This window comes from Macaca nemestrina, chromosome 11 (genome assembly GCF_043159975.1).
Source record: "Macaca nemestrina isolate mMacNem1 chromosome 11, mMacNem.hap1, whole genome shotgun sequence".
Taxonomy (NCBI): Eukaryota; Metazoa; Chordata; class Mammalia; order Primates; family Cercopithecidae; genus Macaca; species Macaca nemestrina.
The window spans coordinates 126,197,590-126,221,065 of NC_092135.1; the positions used below are offsets into that span (position 1 = coordinate 126,197,590).

Genomic DNA, 23,476 nt, shown 5'->3' on the forward strand with positions numbered 1-23,476 from the left:
GGCCTTGAGTCTCAGAAGAGACTTTGGACACTGGACTTCGAGTTGATGCTGAAATGAGTTGAGACTTTTGGGGACTATTGGGAACTGATGATTGCATTTTTCAATGTGAGAAGGATATGAGATTTTGGGGGCTAGGGGCAGAATGATATAGTTTGGATGTTTATCCCTTCCAAATCTCATGTTGAAATGTAATTCCCAATGTTGGAGGTAGGGTGTTGTGAGAGGTGTTTTGGTTTGGGGCAGATTCTTCATCAATGACTTGGCACCAACTCCTTGATGATGAGTGAGTTCTCACTCAGTTCATATGAGATCTTTTTTTTAAAGGGTGATCACCACCCCCCACCCCAACCTTGTTCTCTCTCTCATCATGTGGTGTGCTGGCTCCCTCTTTGCCTTCTGCCATGATTGTAAGCTACCTGAGGCCTCACCTGAAGCTGGGCAGATGCCAGCACCATGCTTCCTATTTAGCCTGCAGAACTGTGAGCCAATTAAATCTCTCTTCTTGATAAATTTTCCAGTCAGGTATTCCTTTATAATGACAGAAGAGCAAACTAAAACATATGGCAGCTGTAATTCATCTATATTAAAAATAGTGGTAACATGCAGCTAGATTAAACAGTCCAGTCAAAAGTCAGAGTTTGTAATACTGGATAAAAATCAATATCCTATTATGTGGTGTGAATAAAAGACATAGTAGAGTTTGAAGGAAATAAATAGGTTGAAAGTAAATACAGATTAAAAATAAAAAACATGCAAAAAGCAACAATTAGAAAGCTAGAGTGACTACACTAATATCAAACAAAATAAACTTTAAAATAAAAAATGGAGATCAAAATAGTAGTATGATCCAGCAATTCTACTTCTGGGTTTATATCAAAGAATGATAAAATTATATCTCCACACAAAACTTGTATGCAAATGTTTATAACAGTATTATTTGTAACAGTCAAAAAGTAGAAACAATGCAAACCTTCCTCAACTTATGAATAAATAAAACCCACACAATGCAATACTACTTAGCAATAAAAAGAAATACAATATGGATACATAATATGACATGAATCACCTTGAAAACATGCTAAGTGAAAGAATCCAGACACGACAGGCCACATATTGTATGATGCAATTTTTATGAGTAAACAAATTTATGGAAAGAGAAAACAGCCAGGTGTGGTGGCTCACGCCTGTAATCCCAGCTCTTTGCGAGGCTGAGGCAGGTGGACCACTATGTCAGGATTTCGAGACCAGCCTGGCCAACATGGTGAAACCCTGTCTCTACTAAAAATACAAAAATTAGCTGAGAGTGGTGGCGGGTGCCTGTAATGCCAGCTACTTAAGAGGCTGAGTCAGGAGAATCGTTTGAACCCAGGAGGTGGAGGTTGCAGTGAGTCAAGATAACACCATCGCACTCCAGCCTGGGCGACAGGGTGAGACTCTGTATCAAAAAAAAAAAAAAGAAAAAAGAAAAATAGACCAATCTATTGGGACAGGAAGTAGATTAGCAGTTGCCTGGGCCTAAGGTAGATGGTATGCTTAGGAAGTGATGACGTGATGACTAAGCAAAGTGGAGTTTCTTTTGAGGTAATAAAAATGTTCTAAAATTGATACAAATGCGTGACAATCTTGAGTGTATTGAGAATAACCAAAAATCTAAATATCTAAGTACTTTTGTATAACACTAATTTTAGGTTTTCAGCATGGATTAATAATGCAAATATCTTAAGCCTCAAATACACATGATAATCCTATAATGAATCAATTGTACCTTATGAAACATTTTCTTAAAATTATAATATTTGGAGTGAAGAACCAACTGGAATATTTTAAAAGTGATGTATTCACTGCTAAGAGCTAGTGGATTTAAGCTTCAGGCCTGGCTTTACTACTAATTTACTCTGTGGCCTTGAGAAATCTCTTTTCTTCATTGCTGTTTTGTTTTCTCACGTGAAGAATGAGTAGAATGGGCAATATATCTTCTCAGGTTTATCACAGCTCTTGGATTCTGCGATTTCACAAATGGAAGCTTAGTCATTTAGTTTGGCAGAATAGAAAAACACTTGTGCATTCTATTTGTTTAGCATATGGTGCAAATACATTCACCAGTAGATATTTTATTTTGGTCCTATCACTAGGATCTGACAGATGATTATTGTAAGAGTGTTTCCAATATCAAAATGTGCCAATGTCAAAGTGTTTTTCATTGGCCTGGCATTTTGCACGCCATTTAAAAAATTAGGATTAAGATGATGAATCAGCTCCTTTGGAATTAATATCCAGTTCAATTAAAAAGTAAGAGCCATGGTCTTGAATTAGATACTGGATTGACTCAGCAGCCCCTGGAGGAATTATGTGATGCTGAGGGTGGCAGTTGGGAACTAGGAATGCAGTTATTCATACCATGGTAACGTTAAAATACGTCTCAGAATTAGGTGCTGCAGAGGATTTCGGGAGAAAAAGATACCAGTGACTTTTCAAGGCTGCTGGGGTCTTTTTGCTTTTTTTCTGTGTTTGCTTTTGATTTTTGCATTTTAAATATTGAGAAGAAATATGTGGGGCTTTCAGCAACAAAATAGCGATGCTGGGGCTGAAAAGACAGAGCCAGAATTGCAAAACCAAAACAGCTTTGATAATGAATTTATGATGAAGGGTGAGGGAGAAGGTGTGTTTCTCAGGATTATAGATTGGAAAAACGTGTAGATTCCAAAACTGTCAATAGAAATGGGAAATCTGAAAGACAGAACATATTTTTGGACATTTACCTTTAGCCATTTTGAAGTAGGACATTTTGGCCATGTGCAGATGGGAGTACCTAACAGGCACCTGGGCATCAAGTCTACAGTCCAGAGATGGTGGTTATGAATAAATAGCCGTGGCTGAAACCAGGGATATGGAGCGAGGGCAGTGAGCGAGAAGCAACCAGGCTTTTGGGAAGATCTTTGGGAAACATCACATTAAAGTGCCTGGTGGGGAAAGCAGAAGTTCAGCATGGAGATGAAAAAGTAATGATCCCAAAGGTAGAAGAAGAATTAAAGAGAGACTAGTGCTTTTAAAGCCATGGAGAAAATAGCTAATTTTCAGAAGCTGTGTGGGGGTGTGGGTTCAGTTCTAAGAGCTAAGTAATATAAGCAGTGAAAACATGTCAGTAGATTTGGTGACACTAATAAGAGAAATTTCAGCAAAATGATAAGAAACATAAGCTAGAGAGCAGAGGTAGTATACTTTTATTATTATTTTTTTAATTTGGTAGTAAAAGAAGAAGGGACATAGTGGCAGTTTGACAGGGAGTGAAGGTAAAGAAAAATATTCTTTGTTTTGTTATTTGCTTTTAAAAGGGCAGTTGGAGAAACGTAAGTATTTATAGGATGGAGAACTACGTGCAAGAATATAAGAGTGCAGTGGTGAATAGCACTTTCATTAACAATGATGACCATTTGTTCTCTTTTATGACAGAGCAATTTTGAAGGAGCATGATATTAAAGTAATTGAGAAACCAGCTGTCAGTTCCCAATAAAGTAAGTGCAGGAAATTACAGTAAGTTTCCAGGAATTAATCTGAATTTAAAAATTTAGTATGTTTCTCACTGAATTGTCCTGAAGAAGAAATGCTTTAAAGTGTTAAGTATTGTTTAAAAATTTTGCATGAACGTGGGTGGATTGAAAACATCAGCAAGAACTTATGGGGCAGCCAATGGGTACCAGGGGACTTCAGACTAGTAAAACATGAGCAAAGGAACATAGATGTTTGAAGAGTGGCAAGCATTCTAACGAAGGGCAGTGATCGGGAGTGAGGGCTAATCAGGAGGCAAAGTGTGGAGAGGGCAGATATAGAGGACTTTGAATTGGATACTTGGGTGCAAATATACCTACTGGATTAATTTTTATCTTTTGGATCACTCTCTTGGTTGAGTTTTCATGAGGTGAACTGCTTGCTTATCAGAATCACAGTTTCAGCAGAAATATATGCAAGTCCCTCAGTGTACGTTGGAGATCGGTTCCAGAACAAAACCAGCACTTCCGCAAGCCCCTCTCCCCACTCTTGAGCATGCCAGTATCTCCTGCACATTCAAGTCCCACAGTTGGCCTGGGAGGAGCTTGCCCATATGAAAACTGCATCCCGTGAATACTTTATTTTCCATCTGAGTTTGGTTGAAAGAAATCCGCTCATAAGTGGATCTGTTCAATTCAAACCCATGTTGTTCAGGGATCAACTATATGTATGTGTGTGTGTGTGTGTGTGTGTGTGTGTCCAGCAACATTACAGATGCTGTAGTGCTGCTGGGTGCTGTCTGGAATATAAAATGAAAGCTGTCTCTGGTCTATAAAGAAGTGCGATATGTAAGTTTGCAAAGACAGAAATTTTGCTTCTGCTTTTAGTACTTTCTCATTTCCTAACAAACCTCTAGAGTGAGCTTGTCTTATTTTTACAAAAGAAAGAAATAATACTCTGGAGTCTCTAAACTAAAAAAACATACATCCTGGGGGTGTCACTAGTCAGATCCATCTTTAATTACTTCTATTTTAAAAATTTACCCTGAGAATCTAAGTGTTTTTCTTTTTTAAGCTATCGCTTCTAACTAGTTTTTCTAAGATTTTGGAAGAACTGATTAAGACAGACATGTTAATCCAAACAAATAATTTTACTGAAGAGAAATAGAAAATTATGTAGTCAGTATCCTTGAAGTTTAAAGGTATTTTAATGAGAAACATTGTTTATTATTGTTTTTCTTGATTGACAGGTTTTCCCCGCAGAGGATAATTGCTATCATCGCAGGAATTGCATAAAATTTGAAACTTGAAGCTATTCTGAGCTATTTTAATAATGTACTCTTTTGTCAAAATGAATTTAAAAATAGTTGAGAAATGATATAAAAATCCAAGTTTTAAAAACACACTTCGATTTATTCATCTAATTGTATTTTTATTGGCAAAAATGTCCAGATATATAAAACATTTCATTATATATTTGAAATAAGGCTTACATACTAAAATCATCATCTCTTGCTATTTTGGGGACCCTGGGACATGCAGATTATTGCCTGAGCACTTTCTTTTTATTTTGGTGAAATGCATCATTTGTTTTTTTTCCCCAACTTTTATTTTAGGCTTAGTGGGTACATGTGAAGGTTTGTTACACGGGTAAATTGTGTGTCATTGAGATTTGGTGTGAGAATAATCCCACGACCCAGGTATTGAGCATAGTACCTGATAGGTAGTTTTCCAAGTGTTACCCCTTCCCACACTCCATCTCTAGCAGTCTCCAGTGTCTGTTGTTCCCATCTTTGCGTCCATGTGTACCCAATGTTTAGCTCCCACTTCTAAGTGAGAACATGTGGTAGTTAGCTCAGGACAAAAGCCTCCAGTTATATCTATGTCTGCAAAGAACATGATTTTATTCCTTTTATAGCTGTGTAGTATTCCGTGGTGTATATACACCACATTTTCTTTACCCAGTCCACCATTGATGAGTATCTGGTTTGATTCCAGATCTTTGATATTGTGAATAGTGCTGTGATGAAGAGATGAGTACATGTGTCTTTTCAATAGAATGATTTATATTCCTTTGTGTATATACCCAATTACTTTGTATATATGGTGAAATATAGGGGTCTGGTTTCTTTCTTCTACATATGGCTACTCAGTTATCCTGCACCATTTATTGAATACAAAGTCGTTTACTCATTGCTTGCTGTTTTTGACTTTGTTGAAGACCAGAGGTGGTAGATGTACAGCTTTATTTCTGGGTTCTCTATTGTGTTCCATTGGTCTATGTGTCTGTTTTTCTACCAGTATCATCCTGTTTTGATTACTGTGGCCTTGTAATAGAGTTTGGAGTTGGGTAATATAATGCCTCCAGCTTTGTTGTTTTTGCTTAGAATTGCTCTGGCTATTCAGGCTCTTTTTTGGTTCCATATGAATTTTATAATAGTTTTTTCTAATTGTGTGAAAAATGACATTGATAATTTGATAGTAGCATTAAATCTATAGACTGCTTTGGGCAGTATGGCCATTTTAATGATATTGATTCTTTCAATCCATGAACACAGGATGATTTTCACATTTGTTTGTGTCATCTATGATTTCTTTCAGCAGTAATATGTAGTTCTTCTTGTAGAGATCTTTCACCTCCTCGGTTATATGTACTCCTAAGATGGATGTGTGTGTGTGTGTGTGTGTGTGTGTGTGTGTGTGTGTGTGTGTGTGTTGTGTTCTTTATTTGGTTCTCACCTTGAGTGTTATTGGTGTATAGAAACGCTACTGATTTTTATACATTGATTTTATATCCTAAAACTTTATTAAAGTTGTTTATCAGCTCTAGGAGACTTTTTGTGGAGTCTTTAGAATTTTCTAGGTATAGAATCATATCATCAGTGAAGAAAAATAGTTTGACTTCTTTTTTTTTTTTTTTTTTTTTTTTTTTTTTACTATCTGGAGGCCTTTTCTTTCTTTCTCTTGCCCGATTGCTTTGGTTAGGTCCAGTACCAGAGGAGTAGTGAGAGTGGGCATCCTTGTCTTGTTCCAGTTCTTAAGGGGAATGCTTCCAGCTTTTGTTCTTTAAGTATAATGTTGACTGTGGCTTTGTCAGAGATGGCCCTTGTTATTTTGAGGTATGTTCCTTTGATGCCTAGTTTGTTGAAAGTTTTTATCAGGAAGTGATGTTGGATTTTATGGAAAACTGTCTGTATCTATGTGATGATAGTATGATTTTTGTTTTTAATTCTGTTTATGCGGTGAATCACATTAGTTGATTTGTATATGTTCAACCAGCCCTGCATCTTAAAATTAAAGCCTACTTGATAGCAGTGAATCAACGTTTTGATGTGCTGTTGGATTCAGTTTGCTAATATTTTGTTGGGGTTTTTTTTGCATGTATGTTCATCAGCAATATCGGCATGTAATTTGTTGTTGTTGTGTGTTTGCCAGATTTTGGTATCAGAGTATTGCTGGCTACACAGAAAGAGTTAGGGGAGAGTCCCTTCTCCTTTATTTTTTGGAGCAGTTTCAGCAGGATTGGCACCAGCGCTTCATTGTACCTCTGAGAGAATGGCCAAGCACTTTTAATGAGAGTGGCCCAGAATCCAGCACAAGCTGCTTTCTCTGTCTACACACTCTCCCGTGTTAGCTGATCTTTACTTTCTGATGGTCACTCTGAAGACCCTCAAATGTCTATCTCTTGCCCTGATATTGCCAATAACTCCAACTTAACACTCAACTATTTTCTTGACTTCTCCATTTGAATGACTAAAGGACATCCAGCATCATCACCACTTCCTAGCTCCAGCCCATTGTTCCCCTCCTTAGTCTGCCCCTTCCATACACTAGGAGCTTCCATACACCCAGGAACTCAAGCCAAAATCATTGCAGTTATTCCTGATTTCTTTCTTTTCTTCACGTAATTCATTAACGTATGCTGTTTAACATACATGTACAATTTTGTAGCCTACTTTTTATATACAGTTACATTGTTGGCCTTAATTTCCATATGTTTAATTATTTCTTGAAAATCTGGTTTATGAAGGATGCATGAGTCTTCATGATGTAGATGTCCAAAGTTTATTTCATCATTCCTATACTGCTGGGCATGTAAATTCTCTCTTACGTCTTGCCATCACCTGTTGTTAAGTATATTGAATACTTATCTGATGCTCACTGTTTGTAGGCACTGTTCTAGCATTTTAAAAGTGATAGCACCCTTAATCCTTGAATCTATGAGGTAAATACAATTATTATCTCTATTTTGCAGATAAGGAACCTGAGGCAGAGAAAGACTAAACTCACTCAAAACTACATAGCTGGAAAGGGGAGGCTATGGGGTTCAAACCAGTGGTCTGACTCCAGACCCAGGTTCTAAATTGAACTAGTCTGTTTGCTTAGATATACCATTTTGTACCACAACCATATTTTATACCAGTCTGCATGCAACTCTGGTCATTTCTTTAAAATATATCCTTAGAAGTGGATCAATAGTCATACATTTTAAATGCTTTGAGTAGAACACATTACGAAATTATCCTCCAGAAAGATTGTACAACTTTATCAATTTATACTACCCCTGTCAGTTGCTGAGTGTCCTCTGGGTGTAATAATTTCAAAGCTCTTGAGCAATTTACTCGGAATAAATGGTCTAATAGTTATAGTTGCATCTCTTTGATTACCAGAGAAGCTTATTTTTCTCATGTGTATGCTAACAGTTGTACCTTTACATATGGCTTTTGCAAACTTTGCTACTGGAATTTTCATTTTTTCATATCATGTTACAGAAACTCATTACTTATTGAGATTAATACTTGAGTTTGTCAAATACATTGCTTGCCTTTTTAAAAACACAATTGTCATTTGGTTTTTAAATTATGTTTATGTTATTTACTGAAGTGTAGACATTTTAAAATTGGTTTCTGCAGTTGCATGATATTAAATAGTCGTATAAACAATCACCTATATTTCACTATAAATTACTTTTCATAGTATTAATTATTGGAAGTCTCACTCTGCTTACCTAATTCTTACATATTGTAATTATTTGAGCAAGTAAAATAAAGTCAATGATCTTAATTTTTACTCTGTAGAATTCTACTTACAACATAAGTTCTAATTTGGAGTACATTTAAATACAAGTAAATTTGTAAAAACTTTTTCTTTAATACTTTCAGGATCCAAGATGTTGATAAATGTATGGAGTAAGTCTAAAGCCTGCACTCCATACGGTATTTACTGAATATACTCTAAATTAATGCTGCATTATTTGGCAATTCACTTCAAGTTTAGCCTTCAAGTTGTTTACTAAAAGTTCCTCATTTTTTTTTTTTGTTTGTTTTGAAACAGGGTCTCATCTGTTACCCCGGCTGGAGTGCAAGGGTGCGATCATAGCTCACTGCTGCCTCGAACTCCTGGGCTACAGTGATCTCCTACCCCAACCTCACAAATAGCTGGGACTGCAGGTGCTTGCCACCACATCCAAGTAATTTTTTAAATATTTTGTAGAGATGGGGGACTCGTTTCTTTTACCCAGGCTGGCCTTGAACTCCTGGGCTCAAGTGATTCTTCTACCTCGACCTCCCAAAGTGCTACAAGTATAGGTGTGAGCCACTGCACTTCAGTTTCATGTTTCACTTTTCTTGGTTTCTGTTTCTTCCACACAACCTTCATGGATGTTGAGTCACCTGGCTGCTGTGATGACTGACTCTTTTCTCAACCGACATTCTGTGTCATGCTTTTCCCCCAATCCACCAAAGAAACCTAATTCATTGTCTTCAAGAGGTTTGATAAAGTTTAGTAGAAATTTCATTTGACTGAAAGTAAAAATGTTTCCTCTGGGTCTGCTGGATTTCCTAAGGTGCCCCAGGAAATGCTGCACAGGAGAGCCTACCCAGATAGGCTTGGGGCTTCCCACTCTGCTTCACTCAGTTGCCTGGCTTTATCTGTTTTCTTTAGATCTGGATTAAGAAGCAAGCCTCCCCAGGAGGTCCCTTCTGCACTCACCTAAGGGGGATGGGCACGAAAATCCCTGAAAATATGTTAAAATGGAAGAAACAGAACTTATCCAAGGGTCTCTCTCACAGTGTGTTACTGGCTGAAATTGGCAGGAAGAAGCCCTGAATGGTGGCGGCTGAGAGCTGCCTCTCACTGCCCTCCACAGCCTGCTGCTTGCTCAGGTAACTTTTGACGCTGAAACTGCTTCCTAAAGTGAGTGGGTCCAGAGGAATATAGGACCTTTATTTTGCTCAGAGGCTGGATGACTTCTGCCATTAGCAGAAGTCATCTATCTTTTCTGTAGATAGCATTCAGCTCTTCCTTAAATACTGTTAAATAAATATTCAAATAATTATTTCAGTACCCACTGTACAATGGGTGCAGTGGGTACTGAACTAGGAGCCTGAACTAAGATTCCTGTGGGTCTGGGTTCAATCCTGGTTTTATGTATTCAGGTTCCACACTGAAGTGTGTAGAAATAAAGGGACATTGTTCATTTCTTTTTACTCTTTTTTGCTCTACACTTCTCCAAGAAATGTGGGATTATGTGAAAAGACCAAATCTATGTCTGATTGGTGTGCCTGAAAGTGATGGGGAAAATGGAACGAAGTTGGAAAACACTCTGCAGGATATCATCCAGGAGAAATTCCCCAACCCAGTAAGGCAGGCCAACATTCAAATTCAGGAAATACAGAGAATGCCACAAAGATACTCATTGAGAAGAGCAACTCCAAGACATAATTGTCAGATTCACCAAAGTTGAAATGAAGGAAAAAATGTTAAGAGCAGCTAGAAGGAAAGGTCGGGTTACTCACAAAGGGAAGCCCATCAGACTAACAGCAGATCTCTTGGCAGAAACTCTCCAAGCCAGAGGAGAGTAGGGGCCAATATTCAACATTCTTAAAGAAAAGAATTTTCAATGCAGAATTTCATATCCAGCCAAACTAAGTTTCATAAGTGAAGGATAAATAAAATCCTTTACAGACAAGCAAATGTTTAGAGATTTTGTCACCACCAGGCCTGCCGTACAAGAGATCCTGAAGGAAGCACTAAACATGGAAAGGAACAACAGGCACCAGCCATTGCAAAAACATGTCAAAATGTAAAGTCCATCGATGCTAGGAAGAAACGGCATCAACTAACGAGCAAAATAACCAGCTAATATCATAATGACATGATCAAGTTCACACAGAACAATATTAACCTTAAATGTAAATGGACTAAATGGTCCAATTAAAAGATACAGACTGGCAAATTGTGTAAAGAGTCAAGACCCATCAGTTTGCTGTATTCAGGAGACCTATCTCACATGCAGAGACACACAGAAGCTCAAAATAAAGGGATAGAGGAAGATCTACCAAGCAAATGGAAAACAAAGAAAAGCAGGAGTTGCAATCCTAGTCTCTGATAAAACAGATTTTTAAACCATCAAAGATCAAGAGAGACAAAGAAGGCCATTACATAATGGTAAAGGGATCAATTCATCAGGAAGAAATAACTATCCTAAATATATATACACCCAATACAGGAGCACCCAGAGTCATAAAACAAGTCCTTAGAGACTTACAAAGACACTTAGACTCCCATACAATAATGGGAGACTTTAACACCCCACTATCAACATTAGACAGATCAATGAGATAGAAAGTTAACAAGGATAACCAGGAATTGAACTCAACTCTGCACCAAGCGGACCTAAAAGACATCTACAGAACTCTCCACCCCAAATCAATGGAGTGTACATTCTTCTCAGCACCACATTGCACTTATTCCAAAACTGACCACATAGTTGAAAGTAAAGCACTCCTCAGCAAATGTACAAGAACAGAAATTATAACAAACTGTCTCTCAGACCACAGTGCAATCAAACTAGAACTCAGGACTAAAAAACTCAATCAAAACCGCTCAACTACATGGAAACTGAACAACCTGCTCCTGAATGACTACTGGGTACACCATGAAATGAAGGCAGAAATAAAGATGTTCTTTGAAACCAATGAGAACAAAGATACAACACACCAGAATCTCTAGGACACACTTAAAGCAGTGCGTAGAGGGAAATTTATAGCACTAAATGTCCACAAGAGAAAGCAGGAAAGATCTAAAATTGACACTCTAACATCACAATTAAAAGAACTAGAGAAGCAAGAGCAAACACATTCAAAAGCGAGCAGAAGGCAAGAAATAACTAAGATCAGAGCAGAACTGAAGGAGATAGAGACACAAAAAACCCTCCAAAAAATAAATGAATGCAGAAGCTGGTTTTTTGAAAAGATCAACAAAATTGATAGCCCTCTAGCAAGACTAATAAAGAAGAAAAGAGAGAAGAATCAAATAGACGCAATAAAAAATGATAATGGGGATATCACCACCGACCCCACAGAAATACAAACTACCGTCAGAGAATACTATAAACACCTCTACGGAAATAAACTAGAAAACCTAGAAGAAATGGATAATTTCCTGGACACTTACACTCTCACAAGACTAAATCAGGAAGAAGTTGAATCCCTGAATAGATCAATAGCAGGCTCTGAAATCGAGGCAATAATTAATAGCCTACCAACCAAAAAAAGTCCGGGACCAGATGGATTCACAGCCGAATTCTACCAGAGGTACAAGGAGGAGTTGGTACCATTCCTTCTGAAACTATTCAAGAGAATCCTCCCTAACTCATTTTACGAGGCCAACATCATCCTGATACCAAAGCCTGACAGAGATACAACAACAAAAAAGAGAATTTTAGACCAATATCCCTGATGAACATCAATGCAAAAATCCTCAATAAAATACAGGTAAACTGAATCCAGCAGCACATCAAAAAGCTTATCCACCATGATTAAGTGGGCTTCATCCCTGGGATGCAAGGCTGGTTCAACATATGCAAATCAATAAACATAATCCAGCATACAAACAGAACCAAAGACAAAAACCACATGATTATCTCAATAGATGCAGAAAAGGCCTTTGACAAAATTCAACAGCTCTTCATGCTAAAAACTCTCAATAAATTCGGTATTGATGGAATGAATCCCAAAATAATAAGAGCTATTTATGACAAACCCACAGCCAATATCATACTGAATGGGCAAAACTGGAAGCATTCCCTTTGAAAACTGGCACAAGACAGGTATGCCCTCTTTCACCACTCCTATTCAACATAGTGTTGGAAGTTCTGGGTGGGGCAATCAGGCAAGAGAAAGAAATAAAGGGTATTCAGTTAGGAAAAGAAGAAGTCAAATTGTCCCCGTTTGCATATGACATGGTTGTATATTTAGAAAACCCCATCATCTCAGCCCAAAATCTCCTTAAGCTGATAAGCAACTTCAGCAGTCTCAGGATACAAAATCAATGTGCAAAAATCACAAGCATTCTTATACACCGGTAACAGACAAACAGAGAGCCAAATTATGAATGAACTCCCATTCACAATAGCTTCAAAGAGAATAAAATACCTAGGAATCCAACTTACAAGGGATGTAAAGGACCTCTTCAAGGAGAACTACAAACCACTGCTCAGTGAAATAAAAGAGGACGCAAACAAATGGAAGAACATACCATGCTCATGGATAGGACGAATCAATATTTTGAAAATGGCCATACTGCCCACAGTAATTTATAGATTCAATGCCATCCCCATTAAGCTACCAAAGACTTTCTTCACAGAATTGGAAAAAACTGCTTTAAAGTTCATATGGAACCAAAAAAGACCCCACATTGCCTAGACAATCCTAAGCCAAAAGAACAAAGCTGGAGGCATCACACTACCTGACTTCAAACTATACTACACACTACAGTAACCAAGACAGCATGGTACTGGCACCAAAACAGAGATATAGACCAATGGAACAGAACAGAGTCCTCAGAAATAATACCACACATCTACAGCCATCTGATCTTTGACTAATCTGACAAAAACAAGAAATGGGGAAAGGATTCCCTATTTAATAAATGGTGCTGGGAAAATTGGCTAGCCCTAAATAGAAAGCTGAAACTGGATCCTTTCCTTACTCCTTATAGGAAAACTAATTCAAGATGGATTAGAGACTTAAATGTTAGACCTAAAACTAAAAACCCTAGAAGAAAACCTAGATAATAACATTCAGGACATAGGCATGGGCAAGGACTTCATGTCTAAAACACCAAAAGCAACAGCAACAAAAGCCAAAATTGACAAATGGGATCTAATTAAACTAAAGAGCTTCTGCACAGCAAAAGAAACTATCATCAGAGTGAACAGGCAACCTACAGAATGGGAGAACATTTTTGCAATCTACTCATCTGACAAAGTGCTAATATCCAGAACCTATAAAGAACTCAATCAAATTTACAAGAAAAAAACAAACAACCCCATCAAAAAGTGGGCAAAGGATATGAACAGACACTTCTCAAAAGAAGACATTCATATAGCCAACAGACTCATGAAAAAATGCTCATCATCACTCGCCATCAGAGAAATGCAAATCAAAACCACAATGAGATACCATCTCACACCAGTTAGAATGGCAATCATTAAAAAATCAGGAAACAACAGGTGCTGGAGAGGATGTGGAGAAATAGGAACACTTGTACACTGTTGGTGGGAATGTAAACTAGTTCAACCATTGTGGAAAACAGTGTGGCGATTCCTCAAGGATCTAGAACTAGAAATACCATTTGACCCAGCCATCCCATTACTGGGGATATACCCAAAGGATTATAAGTCATGCTGCTATAAAGACACATGCACACGTATGTTTATTGCAGCACTATTCACAATAGCAAAGACTTGGAATCAACCCAAATGTCCATCAGTGACAGACTGGATTAAGAAAATGTGGCACATATACACCATGGAATACTATGCAGCCATAAAAAAGGATGAGTTTGTGTCCTTTGTAGGGACATGGATGCAGCTGGAAATCATCATTCTCAGCAAACTATCACAAGGACAGAAAACCAAATACTGCATGTTCTCACTCATAGGTGGGAACTGAACAATGAGATCACTTGGACACAGGAAGGGGAACATCACACACCGGGTCCTGTTGTGGGGAGGGAGTAATGGGGAGGGATAGCATTAGGAGATATACCTGATGTAAATGATGAGTTAATGGGTGCAGCACACCAACATGGCACAGGTATACATATGTAACAAACCTGCACGATGTGCACATGTACCCTAGAGCTTAAAGTATAAAAAAAAAAAAAAAAGAAATAAAGGGACATCGTGTCTGCAATTCATTCTCAAGATTTTCCATAAAAAATTTATATACGTACATTTACACAGATGCATATATATGCTGAGAAAAGGATAAAGCAAATGTGGAAAAATGTTAAAATTTGAGGAGTTTGTCCAGGTGCGGTGGCTCACGCTTGTAATCCTAGCACTTTGGGAGGCCAAGTGGGTGGGTAACGAGTTCGAGACCAGCCTGGCCAACATAATGAAACCCCTTCTCTACTAAAAATACAAAAAAATTAGCTGGGTGTGGTGGAGTGCGCCTGTAGTCCCAGCTGCTTGGGAGTCTGAGGCAGGAGAATTGCTTGAACCTGGGAGGCTGAGGTTGCTGTGAGCCAAAATTGCACCACTGTACTCCAGCCTGGGTGACAGAACAAGACTCTGTCTCAAAAAAAAAAAAAAAAAAGTTAAGGAGTCTGGGGATCCTTTGCACTCTTCTTGCAATTTTTCAGTAAGTCTAAAATTAAAGAAGTAATAATTTTGAAACTTGATTTTTAAAGAAGAAAACACTACAGGCTCTTTGAAAACTTGGTAACTACTTGCACTAGATAATTTAAAATGTCCTTTCAAAGTTCTATAATTATTATGTTATATAGTATGTAGAATTATTCTATTATATATGATTATTCTAATAAAAATATATATTACATCATTATAATTAGGATATAATATATAATTATTATAATTATAATATATTATAATATTAATATGTTTTTTGATCATGTGAGTCTAGATTCTTCCATAGAACAACTTACCAACTGTGGTGTTTGTCAAATAGGGCTCAGGTATATTTGAAAAAATCATATACGAATTGTCTCAGATATCATTTTGTCATTGTTCCCTCTGGATTGCGTTAGCATAGAAGACTCACAGAGCAGCTATAAAACATCTCAGTTTTGCAATATCATATGAGGAATGCTGAAGGCTGCTTGAGGGCTTTATGTGCTTATTTACAAATTTAAGGCAAATACGACACATTTTTAAATACTGTCATTCATCAATTAAAGTGCATGCTAGAAATAAAGGTATAATTTGTTTGGAGGATGATAGCTGGCAGTCTTCAAATAATCAATACGAAAAGATCCTGACAGTAACTCTGAATAGAAGAAATATGAACGGTCAAGGTAATGTTAATGAAGTATGAAACCAAAAGATGTTTTCTGAAAAGTCAAAAATTAGATTCTAGTAAATGGAGAAAAGCAGTAGAAGGTTTTGTAGAACTAAATTAGCTTTTGTTTAGTTTTTTTAATTTAGTTTTTGTAGAACTAATTTAACACTCTGTTACCCCAACCGGATTGCAGTTGTGGGATCATAGCTAATTTCAGCCTTAAACTCCTGAGCTCAAGTAATCCTTCTGCCTCAGCCTCTTGAGGAGCTGGGACTACAGACATGCACCACCATGCTCAGCTAATTTTTAAATTTTTTGTAGAGATGGGATCTCACTATGTCGCCTAGGCTGCTCTTGAACTCCTGGCCTTAAGAAATTCTCCTCCCTCAGCCTCTCAAAGTGCTGTGATTATTGGCATGAGCCACAATGCCTGGCCTAATTTAACCTTTAATTAAAAAAAAAAAAGGTCGGGTACTGACAAGTCCCATTCCTACCACTTATGTGAAGGACCTCTATCAAGATAATGTCTCAGCTCTTGGGTTTTGGAGATTGGCTTCCAATTCCACTATCCTACTCCTCATTTCCTTTCTTTTAAATAATGAGGTTTAAAAAATGCTGTGAAGGTTAGTATATGAGAATATTTTTTCAGAATAGCAAATTAGAAAAAGAAATAAAATTATATTGTTTGGTAGGAGACTTTAATTAGAAACACATAAGCACAGTTTTTATATTTGATACTGATATGGTTCGTCTCTGTCCCCACCCAAATCTCATCTTGAATTGCCGCTCCCATAATTCCCATGTGTTGTGGGAGGGACCCAATGGGAGATAATTGAATCATGGTGGTGGTTTCTCCCATACTCTTCCTGTGGTGGTGGAGAAGCCTCACGAGAGCTGATGTATTTATAAGGGATTTCCCCTTTTGCTTGGCTCTCATTTTCTCTTGCCTGCCACCATATAAGTTGTGCCTTTTGCCTTCCATCATGATTGTGAAGCCTCCCTAGCCACGTGGAACTGTGAGTTCATTAAATCTCTTTTTCTTTATAAATTACTAAGTCTTGGGTATTTCTTTATCAGCAGCATGTAAACAGACTAATACAGATACCTTTTGAAATACTATTGAAGATGCCTTCAGGGGACTTCTGAGCCAGACTTCCTGGACCGTGGTTCCTGTTCCACATGCCTATCATATTTCTAGCTGCTCCAAACTGCTCTTCACTAAGACTTCTTACATTAACTGTGAAATAAGTGCAGTTTCCCACTGCAGAAATGACTATAACTCATCATTTGATGCTTGAGAACAAACAGGGGTACTGAAATATGCATACAACACCCTGAATATTTTCCAAGTCTGAGACTGTCCCTCAATAAAAATATTATGTGGACATCTTGAATTCAGGAAACTTTGCTACCACTGACATACTGAGATCAAAGAAACCACACGTCTAAACACTAGAAGTTCATTACAGTGAATACCAAACCAATCACAACTGGATATGAAAAGGTTGGCTACTAATTTTGGTCAGGATGAAATAAGTTAAAGAAGTAAGAATAACCTGGAGTTGGGTCCCTCCAGAGTTATGAACAGGTTACGGGTTACAAAGCAATAATAACTGAATTGCTACAAGTTCCTCAGATTCTCTTGTGATTATATGTAAAGACATTTAAGTTTGGGATGATTTTATAAAACTATTCTTAAAATTAAACTTTAATGAGAATATTATATTAAAATATAATCTATTTTCCCTCTTTAAATTATACTTTCATTTGCATGCTGATGTGGAGAACTGGTTTTGAAAAGGAATTAAGTCCTTATTCCTTGATGATTTTGGTCACTGCTTCTGGGTAGCTATTTTGCTCATGAATTCCTTGTCGTAGTCCATCACCTCTATGGTTTACTTCTATTTCTTCTGTAAGTAATAATTTCCCTTCAGGAATGTGCAACTCTGGACATACAAGTTTCTTCCACCCATCCTAGAAATATGTGCCAGGCCAGAAAGACAGGGGATTTGGAAATTAAGAAAAGTAACTATAGGACACTTGTGAGAGATTACAGTTAGTTTTCATAGTGACCCTGAGATTTCCTTTAGGTTTAGAGTCCTGGATACTTTCCAAAAATGTTTTATTTTAAGTTTGAAATTGACAAATAAAATTGAATATACTTATTGTATACAACAAGCTATTTTGAAATATACAGTATATACAATCTGGAATGGCTAAATTGAACTAATGAACATATGCATTAACTCACATAGTTATCATTTTTTTTTGGTTGAGAACACTTAAAATCAATTCTTTTGGCATTTTTCAAGAATACAACGTATTGCTACTAGCTATAGTCACCATGTTCTGCCATAGACCTCTTAAACTTATCCCTTCCATCTAAATGAAATTTTGTATCCTTTGACTAATATCTTCTCAACCTTCCCGAATCCATTATCTCAGTCCCTGGCAACGACCATTCTATTCTCGACTTTTATGAGTTCAACTTTTTAAATTCAAGTTTTCATTTTTGTGGAAATTTCAATTATTACAAACTATTGGGAGCAAATGAATCTTCCAATGCACCTCTTACTTGTGTATAGGTTTTTCCCATTTTGGAAGGAATAGGGTGAATCATAAAGGCGGGATGAATCAGCTTAACCACACTGATACCATCTGACACTATAAAGGGACTACAAATTTAAAGTTAGCATTCTAATTGTAGCTCTGAAATCCAGACTCCCAACATATACTCTTTGCCTTTCACTACACAAGTTTTAGTGCCTCAACTTTAGTGAGTTCTCCTGAGAGACTTTTTATTAGGGTCTGTTCAAATGACAACTTTGACCAAAGTGTGTCTGCTGGTAGCTCTTCCTCTCCATTTTACAATTTACAGCTGTGTAACTAGAGGTCTGTATCCACAAATGCCTGAATTTTCCAACTCATCTCAGAACTGAATTTGCAAAGACAATATCACTTAAAATTTTGCCACTTAATTCTTTGTGTTTTCCCCAAAGAATCCTAGCCAGCAACTAATTTTCTGCACAAGGTATCAAAAGCACTAAAAGTAGCAGAATCATAAACCTTTGCCTAAACAAAGGGATTGACTTAAATCTATTGAATGGACTCTGCATTTCTTGTGCAGTGTGAAAATGTTTAACATCCTCTGTCTGCCAGTTCTGGTTCTTTAGTTCTGCTCATTATATAAAAAAAGCCTCCCTATCCCATATTCAGCTTCCTTTTTTGTTTCTTTTAACAGAAATGCTGGCATGCAACTTACCTCCAGGAATAGCTCAGAGCTGATGCTCTCAATTTAGTCATGTGAATTACATTTTTCTCCTCGTTGGAAACACTCTCCCCCAATCTCTGTAATCATGACCCCATTAGAGCTAGGTGATTTCAATCAAAACGAAACATACAGCTTTCGCTAACCTATGGGATCGGAACACATTCTACAATAGTGTCTAATGACATTCCAAGCTAAAAGAAGTATATTGTTTATCTGGAAGAATATCTTTTCCCTTGGAAAAGAAAGTTTCGTATGTAAGGCTCAGCTTCGATATATTAAATTGTACGCCTGTTTATTTTTTAGGTTGAAAAGTTTTTATCAAGGTTTTCCAATAATGACTGTAACATATAAGAACGATGGAACATTTATAGACACTTTTCATATTAGAAAATATCTACTAGCAGGTGATGTAAAATATACTGAAAAGAATACAAGAGAGTTGTTGAATGGCTTTTTACTTCTCATCATATAATTCTACTTCTGAATCTTTTTCTTAGTCATTTTTGAATATATAAACATTTTTTTCTATTAGATAACTTTACCTGTTAAAATGAGCAAAATGGGGGTAGAAACATTAGCTCTGCATGCTATTTTGTTAACAGTCCATATAAAACAGTTACGTATTTTCAAAGGAATATTTTCTCTACTTGGTATTTAATGAATTATGAAACTTTTGGTCCTAAACATGGGTACCTATGCCCATTTCCCTGCTTTATCACACAACATCCCAAGAATTCTGTATACTTACAGAAGCACAGTTATCACACAACATCCCAAGAATTCTGTATACTTACAGAAGCACAGTTATCACACAACATCCCAAGAATTCTGTATACTTACAGAAGCACAGTTTTCAGACTTGTCTTCTATAAAACCAATTTGGCAAGGCATCCTCTGATTCTGCAACCAGTAGTCTGTTGACTCCAGTAGGCTATTGCTGCGAAGAACCTGGGGGAACCAGAAAAACTCAGTGCTTATTCGGCAATGCTTTCTATCTAAGCTCTCTTTTTTTTCTTATAAAAAAACCTGTAGGTGTTTTCTTTTCCTCCGAGCTTCTGGGTGTTAGAAAAAAAAAACTTGCAGGATGATAGCACCTCTAAAATGGATAAAATATCCAACCTAGAATTAGCTGGAGAGAAATACATTAATGTTAACATGGATGTTCTCTCATCAAATTCAACACCTGGGAATGTCAATTGTGTAGCTTTTGCATAGTTTGCAATCAAATGATTGTTTTGGGGGGTATGGTTCTATGGGTGATAGGGGTCAAATTTCGTTTAGTGCTAATGTTCTTTCACACTCCATAAATATTTTCAATTAACAAAATGTGGGTTTTTTTTTCCTTTGATGTAATATTGATTCTTCACTTATTTAGTTCTGCTAACATCGCTTTGACTAGTGTACAATTTTTCTAGAACGCCTAAGGTACTATGTTAAGTTTAAAAGTTGTTAGAGATAACTAAGAAACAAATTGCATTAAATACCATTTGCTATTTTGAAATAGGATGGTATGGCAAAAATAATTGGAACACATAATTAACAAAACCAAATATGACTTACAAATATCTTAATTCTGGGCTTGGATTCTTAAAGCAAGGAAGAACAAGCATATTTTGGAGCTGAGATATTTTGAAGATGAAATATTATAAATAACTGCTAATGTCTTTAAATTATCCAATTATTGGCGGGGCACGGTGTCTCACACCTGTAATCCCAGCACTTTGGGAGGCCAAGGCGGGTGGATCACCTGAGGTCAGGAGTTCAAGACCAGCCTGGCTAACATGGTGAGACCTCGTTTCTATTAACCATACAAAAAGTTAGCCAGGTGTGGTGGCGTGCCCCTGTAATCCCAGCTACTGGAGAGACTGAGGCAGGACAATCACTTGAACCCGGTAAGTGGAGGTTGCAGTGAGCTGAGATCGCACCATTGCACTCCAGCCTGGGCAACAAGAGTGAAACTCTGTCTCAGGGAAAAAAAAAAAAAAAAAAAGCCAAATATTGTATAACATTTTCTTTATCTTTTTAAAGATTCCCAGTGCTCTTCTGGTACCCTCTACCCTCTATTTTATTAGGGGGATATGTCTGGTAATACTTGACTACTGCTTTCACTTGAGCAATGTAACAGATTTAAACACTAAAATAGGTTGGTACTTCAATTACATTTCATTCGTACAACAAAAGATTGTCTTCTCTTTTTCTGTGAAGATAGAAATACATTACTTTTGGTCTCTGAATACAGTTAAGTAAATCTAATTCTGACACATTTTACATGAGGAATATTATTTATCTAAAATAATGAAAATGTATTAATGATAAATGTTATTATAATTTATAATAATATACAATTATATATTAAAATCATATCATTTATCATACTAATGATGAATTTTCATTAATAAATTTTCATCATTCTTTCCCAGAACAGTACAAAAAGACCCTTTGTGGATGAGCAAGTAGTTAAACGATAAACTTGGATTATTACTGCAGACCGACATTGGCTAGGGAGCTTCTCAGTTGTCTTAAATATTTTACCTAAACTGGTTCTTAAAGGGTGGGCTGGGACCTCTCAGGGTCTCTGAAATCTTTCAGAGAGTGCAGCAGTCAGACTACTTCGATAATAATACTAAGATGTTATTTGTTCTTTTTGCTCTCGTTGTCTTGTATATATTCCGTGGAGTTTTCCAGAGGCTACGTGATGTGTGATAGCACAACAGACTGCATGCAGAGGCAGCTAGGACAGCTCAACTGTCTTGTATCAAGTCAGACATTAAGGAGATTTGCAAACATGTGAGCTGAAATTACTCTTTTCGCTAAAGGGTTTTGTTTGGTTTTGGAAAACAAATATTTTTCATAAAAGTATGCTATATAAGATAGTGTGTTTATTATTATTTTAAAATTATTTTGTCAAATAATAAATTCTTATTTAATTTAAATTCTGTTTTATTATTAGAAAATAAAACAAAAACTTTTCTTAGCTTTAATTTGTAACATGGAAATTAGCAATAAGTATAATCTATATAAACAAGAGTTTCTTGAGGTCCCCAATATTTTTCTTAGAGTGCAAAAGAATTTTGAGTTAAAAAAACATTGAGAACCATTGACCCAGATGAACTTTATTTAAAGCAGAAAAAGGCTCTAACTCCACATTCCCTTTATGCCATTCAAATGCCTTTCCCTTTTATTTCCAGCATGGAATAGAGTTTAAGAGCAGCGACATTAGTGGTCTAACTGGGTTGCAATACTAAGCTGGTCGTTAGTAGAAGGATGACCTCAAGGAGATGACTTAAACCCTGAGTTTCAGTCCATAACTGTGAATATGGATACTACTCATGGTGGGATCACTGAGGGTATTCAGTGAGATGATATATGTGAAACACTGTGCCATGGAAATGGTAAGTTATTCTCTCAGAACTTGGTTTTTACTGTTACTATTTGAAGGTGGCTGAAAAGGATAATAGAACTTTGGATGCCTTCTGTCTGAAATGAGAGGACTGAAAATATTTCAGATGTGTGATGGCAGATTTTCTTTAGCAAGTATTCTGGTCTAAGGTGTAATTTTAGCTATGCATTTTGTAGTATTAATAGTTACAGCTACTATTTTTGTATGCTTAGAATATGTTGAAGTTGTGCTAAAATTTTCACACATATATATATATATTTTTACTTTTTCACTTAATCTTTTTTTGCAATGCTATGAGGTAGGAATTATTTGAAGGATACAAATCTTTACAGAAATTTTCAGGTTGAAAATCAAGACCTTGAGCCTCAGAGAGATTTGAATTTCTGCCCCAAGTTGTTCAGAGCCTGACTTTGGATGTGAAATTACTGAGCAGGGCTGTCTTATATACCCATACAAATGGGTATGATTTGGGGTATGTTTCCAAAAACTTATCTGCATCTATTTTTTTTGTAAATAAAACTACATTTTCTTATGGACTTCCATTTTAAAGTTAGTTTTCTATGAATGAAATTCTGAGGTGACAATTTTCTTGAAAGACAGGAAACTTTTTGTGATGTAAATTACATACTGTAGTTAATCTACTTGGCAAGTATTATCAGTATTTTAATGTTTCAAAGGAAAGCATGCTTTTACACCTAATTGAGTTATCTTTAAGCCAACCGATGTTATCATGCTTCTGCTCCTTGCCTTTCTGTGATCCCTAGATCTTGGAACACCCAACTATAAAGCACTCGTTAACTCTGTGCATAAGAATATTAAAGATTTAAAATACAGGCATCATCACTTCTCGGCCTTTTGGCTAAGATCAAGTGTAAAACACAGGCATCCAATGAGCATACCAGTTCATAATGCCTTACAATGCAGTTTAACAAATATTCTGACTAAGAATCACTTCTCAGTCATTCTAGAGCTCACTACTCAGAATTATATCCTGCACCTTGTCTACATTCTG

The 23,476-nt window shown here is 36.7% G+C and overlaps 1 protein-coding gene across 8 annotated transcripts in view; it reads right to left on the reverse strand.

The window, feature by feature from the left end:
- Positions 1-23,476, reverse strand: part of SPHKA (SPHK1 interactor, AKAP domain containing) — a 195,038-nt gene that overhangs the window by 102,526 nt on the left and 69,036 nt on the right. For all 8 annotated transcript variants that reach the window (XM_024790334.2, XM_024790336.2, XM_071073491.1 and 5 more), the window contains one exon: positions 19,905-20,012. In XM_024790334.2, coding sequence (XP_024646102.2) covers positions 19,905-20,012 — 108 coding nt within the window. The remainder of the gene's footprint in view (positions 1-19,904; positions 20,013-23,476) is intronic.